The sequence below is a fragment of the Rhamphochromis longiceps genome, linkage group LG3 (genome assembly GCF_057381845.1).
Source record: "Rhamphochromis longiceps isolate RC_006_pf linkage group LG3, R_longiceps_female_GT1.1, whole genome shotgun sequence".
In the NCBI taxonomy this organism is placed as follows: Eukaryota; Metazoa; Chordata; class Actinopteri; order Cichliformes; family Cichlidae; genus Rhamphochromis; species Rhamphochromis longiceps.
The window spans coordinates 19,896,651-19,913,820 of NC_140559.1; the positions used below are offsets into that span (position 1 = coordinate 19,896,651).

The 17,170-nt window shown below is 38.3% G+C and overlaps 1 protein-coding gene and 1 long non-coding RNA gene across 2 annotated transcripts; one reads left to right on the forward strand and one right to left on the reverse strand.

Moving 5' to 3' along the window:
- Nucleotides 1–534: 534 nt before the first annotated feature.
- On the reverse strand, nt 535–6,216 carry LOC146673326 (butyrophilin subfamily 2 member A1-like). Its single transcript, XM_085402644.1, has 4 exons — nt 6,144–6,216; nt 4,569–4,904; nt 1,526–1,597; nt 535–704 (listed from the first exon to the last, which is right to left on the reverse strand). Exons 1-4 carry the CDS (start codon nt 6,214–6,216, stop codon nt 607–609), a joined length of 579 nt encoding a protein of 192 aa, XP_085258770.1. The 3' UTR covers nt 535–606.
- Nucleotides 6,217–12,554: 6,338 nt separating this feature from the next.
- LOC146673327 (uncharacterized) lies at nt 12,555–17,170 on the forward strand. Its single transcript, XR_014910496.1, has 4 exons — nt 12,555–12,830; nt 13,951–14,106; nt 15,944–16,036; nt 16,334–17,170. It is a non-coding gene; the product is annotated as an uncharacterized LOC146673327 (long non-coding RNA).

The window sequence follows — 17,170 nt, forward strand, 5'->3', positions numbered from 1 at the left end:
GCAGAAGAAGGAGAACAATCTGCTGAAAAGAGCTGAAGAAGCTGAAGTTTGTGCCGAAAACAGCTAAAGAATCTTGAATTTTTGCTGAAAAGAGGTAAAAGCCAAAAATTCTGCTAAAAAGTGGTAAAGAAGCCTAAATTTGCACTGAAAAGATGTGAAAAACTTAAACTCCTGAAAGGATAAATAATTATTTATATATATATACATCCATCCTCCTAAATGATTCTGTTCATCTGGCCGTAGTGTTTTCAGCGAGAGAAACGTTTCGTCACTCATCCAAGTGACTTATTCAGTCTCAGCTGACTGCAGGTTTCCCCAAACTTATAAACAGTACATTTGCATAATGACTGAAACTATGGTGTTTCAGTCATTATGCAAATGTACTGTTTATAAGATTGGATGACCAAACGTTTCTCCGACTGAAAACGTCCAGATGAACAGAATCAACTTTTGGGATTATTAATTTGTCGATTCTCAGATTATGTTTTCTTTCCACATTTCAATGACAACACTGAGAACAAAAACATGAGACAGACATTTCAAACATGCTGCAGTTCACTGAGAGGCTGAATCCTGACGCTGTGATCACTTCATGTTCTCTGTGGATCAAAGAACAACTGCAGCAGCAACAAGAAGCATAGCAGGAACTGATAGACCAGCTGCCAGTCCACCACATCCATCTTTCCCAAGTCCTCTTGGCTGACCTGCAGGTGAGAAACAGGTGTGAGGTGTCAGCTGTCAGGTAGGTGCACAAAACAAAGCTCTGCAAAGACAGGCTTTCTCTGCATTAGTTTAAAAACAAAAAAAGGCTTTCTTTAAATTAGAATAAAAAATACATTTCAGACACCAGTTGGAAAAAAAAGGTATGATGATGACGGTTAAATGTCTCTGATAAGAAGGACTTTCTGCTTCAGGCTCTGAGCATGCTCACATTAAAACAAAAAAGGGGCAGGGCATTTTATGGATCACATGACTCTTCAAACTTTAAGAAGGTTGTCATACAGTAATCAGGTAGGGGTACTTTGATGACACAAACTTTAAGTAGGAGCAGGTCATGAATATTAGGTACTGATTAATTAATTGACATGAATAAACGTATTATTATTCTACATTGTATACATTACACACACTAGAAATTATTAACCTGACCAGTGGTGGGCAGATTGATCTAAATGTTGATTGTGCTGAGACAGCATTGGTTATTGGTATTGAATCGATTGGATCAATACTTTAGCTTGTTTCTCTCTATGTTCAGGACGTTGCTCCTGTTAATTAGGTGTTAATTACCACATTACTGTGTCCTGATGTTTCATAAGCAACAGAAAACAACAGAATTCTGGGACTTTTGTTTTTCTTTTTGGGAGTTGCATACCAGGTTACAATACAGATTTCACGGTAAAGCATAATTCAGACGTCATGTGAACTTTGCTCTCCCGTGGTGTGTTTAGCTGTCCTGTGGTCACGTGAGTTAGTATAACTGAGCAGAGCCATGCAGGCTGCCAGGTATTGAACTGTACTCACTCACCTGGAGGATCAACACTCAGTGTGACAATGCAGACAGGATCACTGTTCTTGTTGCTTGTCCCTTTCTGGACGACTATAATACGAATATATGGATAATATTACTAAATTGCTGCGATTCTTGTCTTCTTCAGGTGCGTTCACACCTGTAGTTCATTTACTCTGGTTATGCGTTTTAATAACCCCTCAAACCTGTTAATGTTCTCGTGTAACAGTGTCGTAACTGTGCTAATACCACCTTAAATATGTCAGGAAGGGAGACAAAGCTAACGTTTAAAGACAAATTTAAAATCTGACGTCTGCCAGCGTTTGGCTGGTCAGTAGAGGAACTTGATGAGTGTCGTACAGGAAAGTCGAAACCGCAAATTTGGAACCCGCCAAGGAGTAAATGGCTACAAAAACAACACTGTGATAGCGGAGTCTGACGAAAGGCCACAGACCAAGCAGCAGGTCTATTCCTGCCTCCACATTTAGTGTCTTATGCTGGGCAGACACTGTGCGATCTTTTCAGTCGCGCGATTCAGCTCCTGCTCAAACTGTACGGTTGACTCGCAGGGGTTAGAAGTTCATAGGTCACGATGCAGGTCTCACACTATACGACCCGATGCTCTGATGCGACCTGAGTGCTCACACTGTGCGTCCATAAAATGAAGTTATAACAGAAAATCTGTCGCTCTCCCTCTCTGTCTTTCACTCACACAGACACACCACCACCACCATCAACTTTGCTAAATTGCTAATGAAAAACATTGATCAGGCAGCTGTGATTGAGCAGCAGTGTAAATCCAACTATTTTCACGGTTGTTGTGGTTGTGATAATTTTGTGAGGCCACATCGAAAAGGCTCGGATGACAACATGTCTTTTTGTCTGTTGCCACCAACATTGCTTTGGCGGTCAGATGCATCCTGACCGGTTTCAGAAGGCAAAGATAGTGTTAGCACATTTTTTTCACTCATGCCTTGTTTCACAAGTGAACGGCATCTCTGAAGAATGGCAGAATACTTTTTAGCCTCTCATACACATCCAAATCTGGCAGCTGCAGCACTTCAACCATAGCTTTGTCCAGCTCGTTTTGCGCTACATGTCTGACGCAGCCTGTATGTTGTTGCTGCTGATGGTTTAACATGTCCAACTGATGCTGCGGGACCAAAAACATTTTCTGTGTGTGCTCCATTTTCACCTATTTGCTATAAGACTGGTGATGAAGGGTATGGCAGCCCCTGATAATGGTAGCAAAAATCCTCCAGATTGGTTGATGGATCTTCTCTTTTTCAACATTTTGACCTTTTTGTCTGCAACCAGTCTGATTACTTTTTTTTCTTTTTTAGTTGTCTGTACTGTCGATCAGTCAGCGGGATAACACCTTTCAAAACATTGAGCGATATCTCACACAGAGCATTAATAAAATCCCTGCTCGCATTACAAATAATATTCCTCCGTACGCTGGGTGGGGATTTATACAACAACTCCAACAGTGCATCCCTGGGGGGCAGGGATAGCTCAGTAAATAGAGTGGTGGCCCCATGATAGCAAGGTCGGTGGTTTGATTCCCCTGAACAGCTACCCTGAGGTACCCCTGAGCAAGGTACCGTCCCTACACACTGCTCCCAGGGCGCCCAATGGCTGCCCACTGCTTCACTGACAACAGACAAAAAGGATCACCTGAGTGAGATCTGCACAAGCGACCCAATCGTGGAGGTAAAAGAAGCGAAGTTCAATTTAAACGCAGTAAACGCCGCTTGTGTGAAAACACTCTGTGATAGCTGAAGCTCACCTGAAGCTGCAGACAGCAGAAGACAAACGCAGACGTAAACCGCAGTATGAGCCATAGCATATTCAAAATGCCCGCTCTCTGACAATAAGCTCCCGCTTATTGGTGGTTGACAAACAGCAAAATTAAAATAAAAGCATTACCGCCACCAACTGGTGTGGAGTGTGGAACGAAATGGCAAAAAAAAAAAAAAAGATTCCTCCCAAACAAATGAGTCCACATTAAAAACCAAAATATGTCCTGATAACTTTCACTTCCAAGCTTTTTGATCAACTGACTTCTTTCAGCATCATATTTTTGACAATGCAATAAAACATGTTCTATTGTTTCCTGTCCTCTGCTGCACGTGTATGTGAGATAAAACCCATATCCTTGTTTGTTTGTTCAATAGTGTGAAATCCACGACTGCATCAGGAAGTATGTAGGTAGGTAATCCTACTGTTTGACTCATGTTGATCTTGTCCAGATTAAGTTCAGCTACTTTGTGTCCCACTGTCCACCTAAAGCTCAAATTCTCTGTTTCCCAGCAGGATTAGAAAGTAATTCTTGTTGGATGATCTTGACCATGTCCTTGTAGACTTGCCCAGTAATGCGCAGAGATGCGCGGTTGCAGTATCTAGAGTGGACTTGTGTATCTTTTAAAAAAATAAATAAATCTTTATTAAAAAATTACAAAAACACAAACGCTGTCTGCAACTCTCGTAGTTTAAGGATTGCATTTCAATAAATAAATAAAGTAGAAAAAACTAAATAAATACTGAACCCTAAACTACAAAAAATGAGGACATTCTCTTGTGTGAAGAATCTTTTAGAATTATTTGTTAAGAATAAAAGAGTTCTAAAAGTTCCAAAAGAATCATTTATTTCTAAGATGCCACACAAATTATTTTTGCCGGTGTAAAAAACAGTTTTTCCACCACAAGACAGAGGAGCACAGGTGTAAAACTCCCCCCCCCACCCCCAGTCAAACAAACTGATGTAAAACAGTTATCACTAACACTAATGGTTGACCTTTGACCTTTAAACTTTTATTAATATCTTTAAAACAAAATCAGCACAAATGTTTGACATGTTTTGTATTTGATAATTATATTATTATAATTTATATTCAATGTTAACTGTAGCTAGGCTCAAAGTATTAATGCTATCTTATCTCATCACTCAGACCAGCTGCTTTCTACAAAGTCTCATCAACAACATCTTTAGAAACAAACATCAACAAGCAGGAAGCAGCTTCACCTCTGATCACACACACACTCAACTCTACTCACTCACCTGGAGGACCAACACTGAGGTTTATGGTGCAGATGAGGTTCAACCAGGCCTCTTGGTTTGATTCTCCCCATGCAACATAACATCTGTATGTTCCAGTATCATTAATTGTCACATTCTTCAGAATCAAAGACACGTCTCCATCCTTCATCTGTCTGTCTTTCAGATCCACCCGGTTCTTATAAGCTGGATTCTGGTTGTCTGGATCAAACTGACCAATTTGGTAATAAAGGAGGTTCCAAAGGTCTTTGCTCCACTCTATGGCTACGATCTTGCTGTTTGGAGCTCGACATGTCAGAGTGACGTCCTGTCCAGACTCAGCTGTGATGTTTTTCTGGTCTGAATGAGGAAACAACACAGAGCAGAGAGGTTAAAAGTTAAAGTACAACTGTTCACTTCTACCGGAGTCAATCAGATTGAGAAGCCACACACACACATACACACAAAAACACTGCTTTTGTGTTCATCACAGAACATTAGACAACATGGAAACATAATAGTTACGCGATAATATAAAAAAACATATTCCTCATGCTGATGATGAGGGTCTGTTGAAGAAAAGATTGGCTTCAGAAAGCTTCTGTTAAGCAAAAACAAAAATACGAGATGTGCTGAGTGGACTGTACTGAATGTGCCACATAATGTGGAGATTATTTCTTTTCATATGTAATTTCCTCTCAAGTTTGAGCTAGATTTCTGGTAAATTTGATGTTGACTGTGTCAGTTTTTACACGATTAGAAATAGGGGTTATACTACGTCTGTAAACCAAACAAACAAACAGGGCGATACTTTTTAATCCTCTTCATCTCAGAGGAAATAACAGTTTGGTTTCTAATAGTGATGGGTCCAGCAACACTGACGCACCGACGCATGTATCAAGCTCACCCAGCGATGCCCGTATCGGTGCGTAAGTCGCTTTAAGAAAAAGTCACGTGATCGATACAGCTGCTGTCTCGCTCATTGCCAACGCACCAAACTGTGTTTAAAAGGTACCGCATCCGCATCTAACAATGGAATGAGTCGCCACCAAAAAACCCCCACAAAATTACTCTCGCAAAGATAAAAAAACCCCAAAAAACATCTCTCTATAACAAAATGGACCCTGAAATAAAAAGAAATGTTTCTGCTGTGTGGGATCACTTTGATCTTTTAACTGCAAATAATATAATATAATAGTTTGTCTTTGTTTCAGTGTAATCTATCAGAACAGGAAAACAGCAATGTGACTTGAAGTGTAAATTATTTATTTCATTTGATGCAGGTTAAATGTTGCATCTGTTCTGCATTTCTTACACAAACAAAAGCACCTCCTCAGTGTTCAGGCATTACAGAGCCAAACATGAAAATGAGGAGACAAACACACTGAGAATGAACACAGGTTGGCTTATATTGACACTGAACAGCTTTATCGTCATTTCTTTTATTAATTTGCGTTTTATTATTTTGAAATCAAGCATCTAAGAAGACTGCTCTGGACCAGGCAGTCCTGAATTTTATTATAAAGGACTGCCAACCCCTTAGTATTGTGGAGAGTGTCGGAGAGAAACATTCCACGATCAGAGGATCCTTTAACGTACCGGGGGAACAGGAAGACCTCTTATCTGAACCTTTTCCACCTGGCTTTACAGTTTTTGTGTACCCCAGCTTCATCTGTTCCTGTGAGTTTTCCAAAGCTGGAGAAATGGTGTAAAAAAAAAAAAAAAAACGCAATAGACTGAATGCAAAAACATTCGATAAACTTATTATTCTGAATAGAAATTTATATTACATTCACAATACTTTCATTTTAATTTTCACTTAATGTCTTTCACACTATATTTTAAAGATGTCTACAATATTTGCAATATAAAAGATATAAAATGATTCCATGGACAGTACAATACCTTACAGTGTACAAGAATGACTAGGTCATTGAATCAGTGTCTGTTGTGAGTCTCAAGTAAGTTGCCTGCAATGATATTTAAGGTCCAGCAGGTGTCAGTATGGAGCAAAACAGCAGCACTGTGTCGACACAGTATCGACACAGTTTGGGGAATGTGCTGAAACGCTTCACGAGGCCTCATCTACCCATCACTAGTTTCTAAAAGTTAAATCTCACCTGCAGAGACAAACGCGAAGACACCGACAAACATTAAACAGTAGAGTGACGCAGCTGTTCCAGCAGCCATTTCTTCTTCTTCCTCTTTCAAGTTTAACGGTAGCTTGCATCCAAAATTGTTGCATTACTGCCATCTCCTGGCTTTTAATCTTCCGTCACTCCTGAGTCCTCAGATCCTCTTGATGAGCATTCCTCAAAAAACGAAAAACCACCTCTTTCCCTTCACCATGACTTAACTTATCAACCACTTGTTCAAACGTAAGTTCCCTTCCACCACTCATTTCACCCCTCATCACCCTCCTGTGACTTGCATACTTCCTACAACTAAGAAGCACATGTCCAACCATAGCATTACATCCATCACACAACCCAGTCGGATGTTTCCCCATCTTAAAAAGAGTGCCATTTAAAAAGCAGTGGCCTGTTCGTATTCGACTGATAATAACCTCCTCCTGTCTCTTTAATACACTACTCCTCTTAGCTTCTATTGTGTTTTGCACCCTATATAAATGTCTCCCTTTTGTGTCATTATCCCATGCCATTTGCCAGAAGTTCTTACTTTCTGTCCAAACTATACTTTTCCCTTCAGATATTGACAATGAGCCGGAGTCCTTTTCTTAGGATCAGACAGTCTATGATGAGCAAAAAGAACGTCATACAAAATCTGCTGATGGGTTTCCTTGTTTAATACTCAATAATGGTATTGTATGTCAAGTATGGCATACAACTCAACTGCATATATACCCAGACAATTTGATGTTCTTTTTCCACTGCTACACTAGTTGCTTCAGTCTTAGGATCGTTTGATCTGTATACACCTTTTAAAAAGTTACTGTATTTGCTCACCAATCTGTTAGAAAATTTTTGACAAATATCTGCGGTCAATTTCCTCTTCTTAGTATCTGTTAACAATCTGTCTACTTTAATGTATTTCAATCTCCATATGGGTCGTAAAGGCCACAACACTGTCTGACTGAAGTCTTTGTCATACACTTTAAATGTTAAAAGTTCTTGCTCTATCATCCCCAATTCACCCAAAACTATTTTAAAAACCTTTTCCCTTTCCCAACAATTCCCTAACACTTTCTTAACAGGATGGTTTTCATCATGACCTTTTAAATTTATCCAATAATTAACCATCAGCTGTTGCCTTCTAATATACAGTGGCAATTCTCCTGATTCCACTTGTAGAGCACATAGTGGTGTTGTGTTAAAGCAAAGTCTCAGTGCTCGAGCTTGGATTACATCCAGCTTCTTTAAGGAAGTCTTAGCCGCTGATCCATATACCACACACCCATAATCTAAATTAACGTGATATAAATACTTTTAAGTGCATTAAAATTAGCACCCCATGTCAGTCCTGCTAAACACCTCAACACATTAAGAACCTTTTTACTTTCCCCACAACGTGCTCTATGTGATTTTTCCAAGTTAATCTCTTGTCAAAAACCACACCCAAAAACAAAACAATCCACCCTGTCTAACTCTTTCCCATACAAGAATAACAGTTTATTCCCCCCTATTTTCTTATTTGTGAAAAAGCATTACTTTAGTTTTCTCAACAGAAAATTTAAAACCCCATTCTACTTCTTCATTCTACTTCATTCACTTTTCTACTTTACCTATCCCCTCAGGAAGTTTCTTGACGAGATGGTCAACATTCTTCCCCCTCACCCATAACGCTCCATCGTCAGCCAAAAGTGATTTACCACAACTATCAGACACATCTTTAAAAATATCATTGATCATAAGTGAGCAAACTAACTGGGCTAACTACACTTCCCTGAGGAGTTCCATTTTCTGTTTTACACGGCTCAGACACGCGACCCTATTTTAACTTGAATTGTTCTGTCACATAAAAAGTCCAATACCCAATTAAACATACTTCTTCCTACCCCTGCTTCATGTAATTTAATCAGTAGACCTAGTCTCTCCAAAGCATATCATATGCTTTTCTACATCAAAGAAGATGATATCATCTTCCAAACATAAGACAGGATCCATCGTCCCTCTTCCTCTACGAAAACCACTCTGATAGTGGTTATGAATGCTAATATATTTCTTGACTAAAAATTGTACCAATCTCTCATTCACCATCCTTTCCATCAGTACATCAGCAGCCATTTCCGTAGTTCTTGTAAGTATTATTGGCGGTTGGCAAACAACTGCATGGTGCATCCCCGCCACCACTGGTGTGGACAGGAATCACGCTCAAAAACAAAACAAAACAAAAAACCTTCATATCCTTCCAACCTTCCTTCTCTCAAAAACTGAAACAAAGCCTCATAACATTTATCCCCGACTCCTTCTGAAACAGCAACAAGATCCAATTTCATATTAATTACCGAGATTTTGGACCAATTTTCTCCTCTCTACCTTATACTTCTGACACTGCAATAACATGCTCCAAAATTTCCTTCTCTCCACAATAATCATATTTCCCTATGTTTCCTATGTTTCCCTATCAAGAATAGTGTAGAGTTCAAAACTGTATGTCCAAATCTCAGTCTTGACACCACCACCTCCTCTTGCCAACTCCTTCTTGTGGCTCTCCTTACTGAACCTCTATTAAAATATCTGACCTACATTTCGAATGACCGTTCTGTAGACTAACCAAGGCTGCACTTGAATCTAAACAAATAATTGTTTTAAATGGCCTCAAATCTTCCACCCACTGTACCGCTAATAGAATTGCTATCATTTCTCCTGTAAACACAGACAATCCATCATTAATCCTCTTCCCAATTTCGACCATGAAGTCTGGAATTACTACTGCCATCCCCACTTGACTAGCTGGATTCTTTGAAGCATCCGTATATACTTGCACATACCCATAATACTGATCGATGTAACCCTGAACTGTATTTGAGTCTAGAGCGTCTGCCAGCACAATATATACCGATTTCTGCTCCTCTCTGTATAGGTAATAAAACTCTCTATGGGTAACAAAACACACCAGTGGCAGGGTAGATTAAAGGTTTTACACTTTTACCGTTGTTCACATTTATTGCCCCCATTGTATAGTGTTAAGTCGGGGAAGGTGCGGCTTTTTAACTTGGAAATCTGATTTGAGGAGATGGCATTCCAGTTTCAAATTCCAGCGGGGAACTTGGAAATTCAGATTTAATCTCAAACACCGTGAGCACATAAAGCAAAAGCACAGGCGGTACCATGAAAGAGCTGGGACAGGATCAGTGGTAGATTTTTATCCTGCTTCACAGCTTTCTGATTTTGCGTATCTGCTGTAGATTTTATTTATAGGTCTGCTACATCTTTTACAATGCTGCTGTCCAGCTTCGTCAGTGTTTTTTAATAACACTGCGCACCATGCTAGGTTTTCCACTGTTGGTGAAGTGAATCAGCTTGTCGGTGCAAGACTGTTACGTGTCAAACTGAGTTCTCTTTGGTAGTTTTCAGAGAGAAAAAAGAATAGGAAAAAATGTTTTTTGAGAAAAACAAACAAAACGTTGTTAAGGAGCGTGGCTGAGTGTGGCTTATCACTGAAAAATAGATTCAGTATTTCTGTTGTATTTAGTTGTGACTGAATAACTGCACCAGTCAAAGGTTTGGACACACCTGAGGCCACGAGTGTTTCTCATTATCTGAGACGACCCTTTCCCCGTTGTACACAGTGAGCCATATAACAAATATTTATTTAAAATTTGTTCTGAATTGATAACAGTACATTGATAAATTTTAGATCTACAAATTTTGAACATGACATAGCTGTGGGTGTATGTGGTTTGGTTTTCCTCACTGGGCTGTAGCTCCTGATTCATCCCAGACAAATATTCATAAACAGTACATACATGATTGCCTTTTACTGTATTGTCTCATTAGAATTTGTTGCTGTTGTTCCATGATTTAAAAATTGGTTGATGCTGCATTTTCTTTTGTTTAGTTCTTTGTATTTATTTTGTGTTTTGTGTTTTTTTCAGCATTTATTAGTGTTTACTTTAGTTGCAGTGCATTTGACCTCTCAGAGCTACTATACAAATACACCAACGCAGTGTAGTTTTTCACGTTATTAGATTTTTATTAGTCATATTACATGATTTTGAATTATATGTCAGTGCATGTTGTTTACCTTCAGTGTGTGCTCAAAACTCTTTTGCAGCTTTCTGTTCGAGACTTTAATGGAAACTGTTGCTCTGCCAGCCCATCATGTCCCTCACCATCATCATCAAGTTTTCTTTATTTAAACTTTTTTTTTCCCATTCTTTATTTGCTTAGTGTTTATATTTGCTTCTCCATGTATTTCCTTACTGCGTTATTCCCATAGTGTGGGCCAACGACCCCTTGTGGACTGCAAAGGTACTGCAGCCACAGTAGTAACAAATTCAGTTTGAAATTACTCACCAGTATAAATGGAGTTAGTATAATATAATTGGTAATAGGAGGCGGTTAATGTGTAATATTACTCATTACCCTGGACCAGATTTACTGCCCTTGTATTGAAATTTGTGTCCCAGCAGCAGGTTGGTCACACATCAGCATTAACACTTTGCATATGACTGGGCAGCAGTTTAGAGCCAGCAGCCTGTGTTGTTGATGTTTTTATAAAATACAGTTTTAATATCGTTGCCACTTTCTTTTGTTTTTCATTCAAGTGAAGATTTAAGTCATTTTCTGGTTTTTAAGTGGACCACAGCACTCTTAATTTTATGAATGGCTGTCTTACTGTATTTAGCCATGAGTTGTTAGTTCCTGGTTGCATTAGTTGTTCCCTGTGTTTGTTTCTCTTGTTATTTGTTGATATTTAAGTTCATTGCTGTTTCTGTGTTTCCCCGTTCAGTTATTCTCACTTTCTGTATATTTATTTTGATGTCTTCTTATCTCCTTTGCATTGATTTTATCTGGTTTGTGTTTAGTCTCACATTCCCTCCTTTCGCGCAGTCTTTGTTTGCATCTCATTTTTCACAGCCAAATAAATTACCTATTTATAAACTACTGCCCGTATTTCTTGTCTGCATTTTGGGTCCTCAAATCTGTCAAATCTATCTGGGTGTATAAACAGTACAGTGTGTATGAATGATCTGAAACCTTGGCCCATTGTCCCAGTGGAGATTTATAACTTGATTTCTACAGAACCTTCATTACAGCAGCTTTATTAGGAAGTTAAAGGGACTAGATTTTACTATGTGTTTTAAGAAAAAGAGAGAAAGATTGTCAGGTGTGCCGTGGGAATTTATTTAATTTTAATTAGTTGCTCCAAAAAACACAATTTAATAATTACTACAAGTAATAAAATCATAGTTGGGCATCTGTGCTTTCAATGCAGTGACTGGTAGAGTCTTTCATGTCAGTGGGTAGCGCAATATCACCTTGTTGAGTTAAGACAGAGTTCGTGATGTGCGCGCTACGTGGCAGCTGCAAGACGTACAACAAAGATGGATAAATATTTGAAAAGAAAAACTGCGGACTCAGAACTGAGCCCTGGAAAAAATTCTAATCCAGGAGAGCCGAGTATGAGCAGTAGTCAAAAGAAAGCAAAAATGGTGAGCTCGAGAAAGCGATACACCCAGATGTTATTGTTTTCTGCACCGTAAGGTGTTCGTTCCCAAGACTTTACCAGCAGACCTAGCTCCTGTGTCGGATGATGTTGTGCGCATGGTAAACGTCATCAAGACAAGACCTCTGAAAGGCCGCATATTTTTGCATCTCTGTGCGAGGAAATGGGAGATGCAGATTTCTGTCAGAATCTGCAGATTATACAGTACAAATAAAATGTTCACGTTGTCTTCCCAACAGTTTCACTGACATCTACACTGAATGCCCAGGAAGCGTTCACTATGTCTTCTCTGGCGCTGATACACTCAAAAAAATGAATGAGGTGGATTGTTCAGTGTATATTAATTATTTATTTTCATTTTACTTAAAATATGTTTTTGTTAAGTTAACATATGTTTTTCTAATCAAGTCTACGTAATTGTGTCTATTATTCAACGTACATAATACTAATGTGTTACTTGATCGCATAACATTTAAGTTAAGTCAATTAGGATCGATATACCTTGTATATCCACAAGGTGGCAGTAATGCAAAAACAGTTGTAATGAAACCGCGCAGAACAAGAAGGTTTCACGGCTTGTGCCTGCTCATGCGCAAGACTTCAAATTTAACTGAAAAAGGCTGTTTTGGTGCCAAGCTACTGTTTCTTTGAGAGGTAAGACCACTTTTTTCTTTGACTATGTTGTGTAGTATCTATATGTCCAGCATGGTTATATTTTGCGTTTGTCTTACAAGACATGTTATATCGTTTGCGTGTGCTTGTTTTACATTAGTTTTACTGGGTCCTGGACATGCTTATTTTGTGGACTGTGTAAGAAACATTTTTATTGTTTTTTGTTTTATTAAGGGATTAGCTACAGGGGTTCATGGGGTTATTCTTTCAAGGGGTTATTTTTCCATTTGCTTTCTTGGGATTCCTTTTCTGTAATCCGAGAGTCGGAAATATCGAATAGGATAGCAAGGATAGCATAAAGTGACATTTAAAATCCAAAAAGTCAAGGGCGAAAGCCACTGTGACACCATTGTTCTGCTCTATCAGTAATCTGTATTATGTAAAAATGGTCTGTAAATACAGCATGTTTCCTAGCGGAGTTATACATATCAATGTAGTTATAAATTACAGTTTGTGAAAGTACACACTTAATTTTTTTAATAAAATTATTCACGACATATGAGTGGACAGACAATGGAGGTCGACAGACCTGGTGATAATTGCTTCTATAGAAAGTTAGCACATGGCAGTGTCAATCTCTTGCTTTTCTTCTGAGTAGTATTTTATTTAGTTGTAATTCAAACAATAATTTGCTTCTTGAAATTAAGGAATTAATTTTTTTTTTCTTTATAAATCTCAGATCCTGCCTTTACCTGCTCCCTCCTATACTGATGTGGTGTATGTGGTACTGCTGAGCCTGTATGTGAACTGTTATACTTTAAAAAAACAAAACTGTTTTATAAGTTAAGTTTTCTTTAGTGACCCATCCCATGCCCCTGTTATTTCTCCTCCACATCTGAACCATTGTAAAGGTTGCAGTTCAAGGGCCTGAGGCATGAAATTCTTTTCAGATCAGCTGTGATCAGTATTTTTTGAAACTTATAAATAAATATAATATAAATATAATAAAAACTGTAATGGCTCCATTAGCATTTTGTGTAAATGTTTGTGTTAAAATTATAGCTTTAATGAGGTCTTACTACATTAGTTTTAGTTTGTATATGTGTACATATAGTATGTATATTTACAGTACAGTATGTTGTGTTTGTTGACATATTTTCAGGTGGAAGCAGAATATGTGAGGATTACTACTGCTGCACATGTTCCAAGGCTTTTTGCACAACTTGACCAATACACTGACCAGCTCATAAAAGTCTTCAAGAAAAAAGGAGGCGTTGCAGGGAAGAAAATTAGACAAACTTTGGCCCCAGCCACACAGGTGCGTTATTCTGTTGGTAGCAAAATATTATGGCTAATAAGATCATTTTCAAATTTAAACAGCTAGTGTATGGTAGCTGCACAGTGCACTTACATTTATATTAAGCAAGACAAAGTTTGTTACTCAAAACGTTGGAAAACTTAAATTACCTAAACATATGTAAAATCTGATCCCTCGATTTAGGTTAAACCAGAAGTGAATGTTTTTATGTTATGTTTTGAATGCAAAGAAGATGATGTATTAGTTTGTCTATACTAGAGATGGACCGATCCGATATTACGTATCGGTATCGGTCCGATACTGACCCAAATTACTGGATCGGATATCGGAGAAAAATAAAAAATGTAATCCGATCCATTAAATATCACGAAAGCACCTCACAAAACTTGCAACACGCCGTAACTCACCTCAGAACGTTAGCACGTCGGAGCAGTATGCATCACGTGATAGAGCGGCTGTGGCATGCGGGACCTGTCGGTGGTCTGGATAGCATGTGGAGCTTCGCTAGCAACCTGGCATTTCATCTCCGACAAAGTTATCCCCGAGAGAAGTAAAGCAAGTGTGTAAGTCCATCTCTGAATGTTTGTAAAGCATTCCTGCGTTAAGCTTAACAAGCGACTGCCTCTTCTTGCTGCTACTTCAATCATGAAACTGCTTAACGATCAGCTGATCGGCTTTTCTGTCGCGAGTCCGTGTCTCTAGTTTGTTTTTGGCCCACTTTGCACCAGAAAGAGGAAACCAGCGGCTGAACAACAGCAGCACGTTTAAGCTTGATCAGCTGTTGTTAGAATTTATTTAATATTACTTTCTACTCGAGGATCTTTTTCTACGTAGCTGACGCTAGTAACTGTGCAGGGGCGGATCTAGCAAAGTTTAGCCAGGGGGGCTGATAGGGCATTAACAGGGAAAAGGGGGCACAAAGACATACTTTTCTTTCTTATTCTCATTTAAAATGTCTAGCTTTTAATAAATAATTATCTGACACCCAAAGTTTTAATTTGATGTAAAATGAATAGAAGTCAATTACTGTATATAGTAACTATTAAGTCTAATATATATATACCCTAGTAAGCTATAGTACTTTTTACTTTGGGAAGGTACCATCTGTGCAGTCTGCAATTTTGTTGAAGAAAGATGTTGAATCTATTTAATATTTCTTGAAAAATAATTGATTTCTGTTCATTTTTTTTTCACACTGCATCAAATCAAGGTTGATTACGTCGATTAAGCATCATGAGGTGGAGCGTGAGGGGTGGTTCCCTATTTTTTATTTATTTATTTTTGTTGTTGCTGGGAGTTGGAACCCTATTAGTTAGGTTGCTTAATATTTACGCTAAGTACTCTTTAAAATACCAGAATAGGGAGGATGGTGTAGGTTTAAGTTTATTAGATTGATCAGTATTGCTGAACTATGAAATATTTTTTTTGCATACAGGTTTAACAGAATAGCTTTAGTGTAGTTGTTGTTTTAAACTTGAGTATGAACTTATACAAAATGCAGCAAGATATTTAAAAAACAGTTTTGTTAATTAAAAAACACTATATCGGATTCATATCGGTATCGGCAGATATCCAAATTTATGATATCGGTATCGGACATAAAAAAAGTGGTATCGTGCCATCTCTAGTCTATACCTCCATTATGGACATATATAATGTGGTGGAAACCCTGCCCAACAGGTTAACTATTCATGTCCATGTGATGATTACCGTAGTTGGTCTTGTGTACATGTCTATCTGTGCAGTGGATATGTCATTCATTTTGCGTATAATGTGAGTTTGTGTCATCCTAAAGTACTTCTGTTTTCTCTTCCTGTATCTCTGCCACTCTCTACAGAAGGAAACTATTGAAAAGGGGAGGGAGTGTGTCCTCAGGGCACTACCTTTTTACCTGAATGAAGACCCAAGCATCCTCTTCAAAGAATAATTGGTTGGTAATTTTAGTTTAGTTTTTTATCTGTATTAAACCAAATTTTGAATAACTAATGTTGTTGCATGTTGTAATGTTGTTGTTGTTGTAATTTGCATGGAACCTGTTTAAATGTTTTGGGAAATCTTCTTGTATACCCAAACTATTTATATTTATCGTTGAATCTGTAGTCTAAAATAGTGGCACACTGGGGTGCATGTTCCTAATATTGTGTTTACGTCATTAAAGGGTAGCTTTGGCCCTTTTTCTTTCTTTTTTTAAAACTGGATGCCATTTTTCTATGTTTTTGTGTCTAAGCTACAGCTGTTCAGAGGGAGCTGGAACAAATTACCCTTGCTATCTTTACCATCAAAAGAGCTGATGCCAGCACTCCTCCAGCCGATGTGGGTATAACCATCTCGGGTGTTCTGCATGACCTGGAAGACCTGGCCTCTGCATGTGCACTCTTAATGGGTGGGATATACAGTGGGGCAAAAAAGTATTTAGTCAGCCACCGATTGTGCAAGTTCCCCCACTGTCAGCAGACTCTTGACCAAGGTACAGTTGCTCAAGAATAAACTGAATGAATAAGCCAACCCTTAATTTGGATGATGAATGTTCTGTCAGATGGACAGAAGTTTTTCGGAGGCTGAATGGGAATAAAATGGTAATTTGTAAATGATAGATAAAGGGAAAATTAAATTTAAGAGAAATTTAGAACATTTTGAAAAGTTTGTAAACTACTACAATTTGAGAGATTTTACTCTTGTGGGGGGGCTAGTAAGAGACCATCAAAAGTATTTAGATTTAAAGGATTTAATTGAGAGATGATACTGCACCAGAAATGTTGAAGGGTGGTGTGTATATTAGCGTTCAAGGCATATTGTTATGAGGTGGAAATATGTTCATATTCAGTTTGTGTTACATTGTGTGCATTGTAAAGGTAATTGCAATACATACTAAAAATAAGGGTAAGTTAGGAATGCAGGATGAATGTATATTTTGTGGACTTTTAAAGACGAACAATTGTTTCCATGTTAAAATGTTTACAACTGAAGTTTTTTTGCCCAAACACTGGTAAAATAAACGTTGACAGTGGCGAGTGTTAAATGGTTACTGCTGTGCTGTTGCAAAAAACTGAACGCTGACAAGCTG